Here is a 5,394-nt window from a genome sequence, read left to right as displayed (position 1 = left end):
AACTAATTCTGTCCACTTCAATCATTTAGTTCATATTTCAGTTTGAAACTGCATCCTGTTGGCTTCAGCTCACAACTTTTATTCTTTATTCAGATTGAATATCAGCAAGTTGTCAGAGATCAGCTGTTCTTCTCTGGCCTCAGCTCTGAAGTCCAACCCCTCCCATCTGACAGAACTGGACCTGTGTTACAAGTTCCCGTGTGACTATGGAGTGAAGGAGCTCTGTGGTTTCCTGGAGAGTCCAAATTGTAGACTGGAGTTTCTGAGGTCAGTTCACTGTAGCTGTTGGAGGTTTTCTATTTGAGCACAATGCCAAAGTTAGCAGAGCTGCTTCCTCTCAGTGAGCAGGTTGCCCTGGTTCAAATCGAGGTCCAGGGGCCTCTCTGGGTGGAATTTGCATGTTCTCTCCATCTGTGTGGTTTTTCTCCAGGTACTCCTGTTTCCTCCCACAGACCTAAAACATGCATGTTAGACTGATTGGTAACTCTAAAATTTATCTAGGTGTGAGTGAGAGAGTGAATGGTTGTTTATCTGTGTGACCCTGTGATGGACTGAAGACCTGTCCAGGGTGTCAGACGCCTCTCACACAGTGATGGCTGGACATGTGCGCCAGTGACCCAAAAAGGATGAAGCGGGTAAAAGCTAATGGATGGACTTGAATTTTTTTTTTTTTTTTTTACTTAAGTCTATAAAAAAATAAATCTACATGTATTTACTATTTTAATTTAAGACACAAAACTAAAAGCAGCTCATATAAAAAAAATATACTTTATTTAAAGATTAAAATCAAGAAACACCTCCTTTTTGTCCTGATCTAACGTGTGGAGTGGTAGTAGCTGAGAGTCATCCACCAGCCAGACTCTGAGCTCTAACAGACCAGCTGAGATCTCAGAATATCATATGACATGGTTCATAACGTTATTTACAAGGTTTGACCAAAACGCTACAAGTTTCTCATCACAAGATGATCTTAGTGTCAAAGTGTGGGATGAAAGGTGGCGGATGATATGCATTCCTTCCAGGAATGCTAGGCCTTGAATGGATTCAGTTTTTGTGTCTCTGACATCCAGTAAAACTAATTCTGTCCACTTCAATCATTTAGTTCATATTTCAGTTTGAACCTGCATCCTGTTGGCTTCAGCTCACATCTTTTATTCTTTATTCAGATTGGGGGACTGCAAGTTGTCAGAGATCAGCTGTTCTTCTCTGGTCTCAGCTCTGAAGTCCAACCCCTTCCATCTGACAGAACTGGACCTGAGTCACAACCAGCTGTCTGACTCTGGAGTGAAGGAGCTCTGTGGTTTCCTGGAGAGTCCAAACTGTAGACTGGAGGTTCTGAGGTCAGTTACTTCAGCTGTTGGAGGTTTTCTATGTTTGTCCAACTAAAATCATTCCCTGATATTTCATAATTTATTCATTTATAAATGTTTCATTCATTTAACCCTTTGAGGGTCTAAAACCAGCCCCACATTTTAATGTTTTATTTTGTTGCTGTCAATAACCACAGATGTTCCTGACAAAGCCTAAAAATCCTTGTAAAGTCATTTATTTAGTCAGAATAGTTTAAATGCTCCTGTAAGCTCACAGTAACTTTACGGCCCTTTAGTGTTCATCAGGGACAATCAGCCATTTTAAACCGTTGTAAATACAACTTTTCATCATATTTTTGTCTTATCATAAAAACATTCCTATCAGTAATGTTTCTGACCTTCATCTCTGTACTTTTAATTGTTGTATTAGCTGACTTGGTGAAGTTTTCCTTGTTCCATGTGTAAACCTCTGTAAAGATTACCAGGACAGACTTCAACGTACCCTGGAAGTGCTGCGTTGTTCCCAGCTGAATGCTGCTGCAGAGTCTCGGCTCGTCCCACAAAATAGTTTTAGTTGGAGTGTAAAGAGCAAAAAGACACTTTTATTGTGCACAAGTCAACATTTAGTATGAAAAGCTGTTCCACGTGCATGGAGGCTGAAGAATCGTGCGCTCCTCAGCTCAGAACGTCTGACTCCTGTTGGCTTCAGCTCACATCTTTTATTCTTTATTCAGATTGGAGTGCTGCAGGTTGTCAGAGATCAGCTGTTCTTCTCTGGTCTCAGCTCTGAAGTCCAACCCCTCCCATCTGACACAACTGGACTTGAGTAACAACAACCTGCAGGCTCCACATGTTCAGCAGCTGTTGGATCTTGTGGAGAGTCCAGACTAAAAACTGCAGTCTCTGAGGTCAGTAGATGTCCTTTGAAAGTTTTCAATAACAATATTTCTGATGATGTAGGAACAATGATGATGATGATGCTGCATGACTGACTGAAGCTGATGGAGAGAGGCTGCAGACAGTAAGTTAGCTCCTCTCTCACTCTCTCTTCTCTCTGCAGGTGGAGGCGAAGATCTTAGTGGAGGAAAGAAGAGCTGAGTTCTGATGATCCACAGAGGTTGAAGCAGCAGCAGGTTGTTTGATAAGAAACTGATTGGATCCTGATGATGATGAACTTTGATCTTTTTATATTTATATTCATCTTGTGTCATAAACTCTCAGAAATTGGTTTCTCAGAACACACCATTGGTTGGTTCTCTAACTATCTTTCAGACCGGAGGCAATGTGTTCAACATAATGGTACTTCTTCCAATTATTTAACAGTCAACAATGGTGTACCACAAGGCTCAGTCTTAGGACCCACCCTCTTTACAATCTACATACATAATGTAGGTAAAAACATCCCTAATGCATCCATACATTTCTATGCTGACGACACAGTTGTTTATTGTCGAGCTAAAACTGTTGCTAAGGCTTTCCAGCTTTTGAAATCTGCATTTAACAACATCCAGACTGATTTGTTCCGTCTCAAACTTGTCCTAAATGCCGACAAAACCAAAGGGATGCTTTTTTCAAATAGGAAGTTGGTCCCAGCAGTTCTTCCTCCGATTTTATCCTCAAATGATGTCCCCATTAAGTTTGTTGATTCCTATAAATATTTGGATATCTTGGTCGACTCACATCTCTCTTTTAAGCTCCATGTGGAAAACTTGGTAAAGAAACTGAAAGTTAAACTGGGTTTCTTTTTCAGAAACAGATCCTGTCTAACCCTGAATGCTAGAAAACGCCTTGTATCTGTGACTTTCCTTCCCTCCGTCGATTACGGTGATATTATTTACATGAACGCTCCTACAAGAACCCTGCAGATGTTGGATGCTGTCTATCATGGTGCACTAAGATTCATAACTGGCTGTGATTATCGTACCCACCACTGCACCCTGTATTCACTGGTTAACTGGACATCATTAACCTCACACAGACTCTCTCACTGGTACATTTTCATCTTTAAATCACTTCTTGGTCTGCAGCCTTCATACATCTCCTCCTACATGTCTCTGCGTGAGTGCAGCTACAGCGTGCGCTCTCAGGACATTATTACATGCAGTGTTCCCACAGTGAGGACTGAACTAGGCAAAAGGGCCTTCTCCTACTCCGCTCCTGTTATCTCTTATGTTATATCTTACAAAAAGATTTGAAGCTCTCGACCTTGACCTCTCTAAGTGGCTTTAAGAATCTGTTGGACTCCTGGCAGGGACCAATGCAGACATGTTCCTGTTTTTAGTTTTCTACATTCGCCTTAGAATCTAGCTGTTTTTTTGTTTTTTTGTTACCTTTTCCTTTTAGCCATCCTATTTGTAAAAAAAAACAAAAAAAAACTGTATTATGACTTTTTATAATTGTTTATTGTTGTTGCTGTTGTCCATTGTTGTCATCTTTCTTTGTTGAAATCAGGTCTCTCTTGTAAATGAGTCCTCGAGGCTCAATGGGATTTACCTGTCTAAATAAAGGTTGATTGATGACTGCTTCTGTGTTGTATTTACTTTGAACCAATCAAGCTAAAGTCAAGGTTAAAGAAATCATTCAGATTATCTGTAAATGAAGCTAGAATCACTACTTTTACAGAAAGAGCTTTCTATTTTCTTTTCTTCTTTTAAAATAAATTTATAAAAATTTGATCAAGTTCTGTCTCAGTTTCTTTGATCCAAAACAATCTGAGATGAACTTAGAATTTTCTTATGATGATTTCAGTTTTAATGTGGCATGAAAGGTGGCGGGTGATATGCATTCCTCTAACTGGGGGACGTGCTCCGGGTCTTTTATCCTCTCTTTGTTCTCTTCTCTCCTGTAATGTTTGTTCTCAGTAGAAGCGGACCGTCTGTCTTTGCTCCTGCAGAAACACAATCTTCATGTTTTGGCTTGAAACAGAACCTGTTCAGTAAAATCCACTAATCCTCTTCAAAACCAGTTTAAATTAAAGCGTTCCTTATAGAAATGCATATCACCCGCCTCCTTTCAAACCCCAGTTTCACACTAACATCACCCTCAGATTATAGATTATTAACAGCTGATCTGACATGAATATAATAAATCATGAATATATGAGATTATAGCTGTACAGCATTTACATCAATTAGAAATATATAATCAATAATATACACAATAACAGATAATATAACCTAGATATCATCTAATTTATATTATAGATATTTTCATGTGTTTCTATCAGTTATTATGAATCAACATGTGGTTGTTACACTTCTTGTCAGCAGAGGGCGCCACAGGCCTGCGTTAAATAAACAGATTTTATTAGATTAGTTTTATTAGATTAAAATGTTTAGGGCCGGTTTCACAGACGAGATTAAGGCTAGTCCCAGACTACAATGCTGTTTGAACTGGTTTAACTCTAAGACCTGCACAGACTGGTCTTAAAATAGTCACAGATTTAGTCTGTTCTGGATTAAAGCCAGAGAAAAACATGACAAATAAACAGTGTTTTTAGAGCATTTATTAAAATAACAACTTCAATGACATAGGAACCATTAAATTTATTGTTAAGGTATGTTGTTTTGTCCATGTGAACATGTTGGGTGCAATGTGTTGATGGAGCTTAGTGTGTCCATTATTCTTTCAGTCAGTCTGCCGTACGATGACTTGATCCAATTTCAAATTCCCGTTGATCAGCTGCGCAGACATTTGTAGAACTAAATATATGCAGAGCTGTGGGTGATGCTATATAAATATTCTGTGTGGTTTATGATAATTTCTTGAAGATCGAGTCTTCAACATCGTTTTCTTCAAGTCACTTCAATCTAAACAGCTTTATGAAAACTGGTGCAGATCACGTAGGACTATTTAGAGCTGTCATTTCTAACTCGGGCCCGAAGCCCGGCCCCACCCGACCCGAAATCAGGGCGGGCCAGGCCATAATAATGTGCTGGATGGGCAGGCCGGCTTTCTGATTGTGTCAGCGGATCAGCCTCGATCAAATTACTGAATATGGCAACATGGCTTGTCATAAAATCTAAATACGTCAACATGGCTTGCCATAAAATCCAAATATGTCAACATGGCTTGCCATAAAATC

At 39.5% G+C, this 5,394-nt stretch overlaps 1 protein-coding gene across 1 annotated transcript in view; it reads left to right on the top strand.

The window, feature by feature from the left end:
- LOC119408699 (NACHT, LRR and PYD domains-containing protein 14-like) overlaps nt 1–5,394 on the top strand; it is a 108,663-nt gene that overhangs the window by 89,792 nt on the left and 13,477 nt on the right. The window contains 1 exon segment of the mRNA XM_037675544.1: nt 1,167–1,340. Within this exon segment, the coding sequence (XP_037531472.1) occupies nt 1,167–1,340 (174 nt within the window).

This window comes from Nematolebias whitei, chromosome 1 (genome assembly GCF_014905685.2).
Source record: "Nematolebias whitei isolate Nwh7 chromosome 1, NemWhi1, whole genome shotgun sequence".
Taxonomy (NCBI): Eukaryota; Metazoa; Chordata; class Actinopteri; order Cyprinodontiformes; family Rivulidae; genus Nematolebias; species Nematolebias whitei.
Note: the sequence above shows the minus strand (reverse complement) of the source record. Positions and strands in the feature narration are given on the sequence as shown.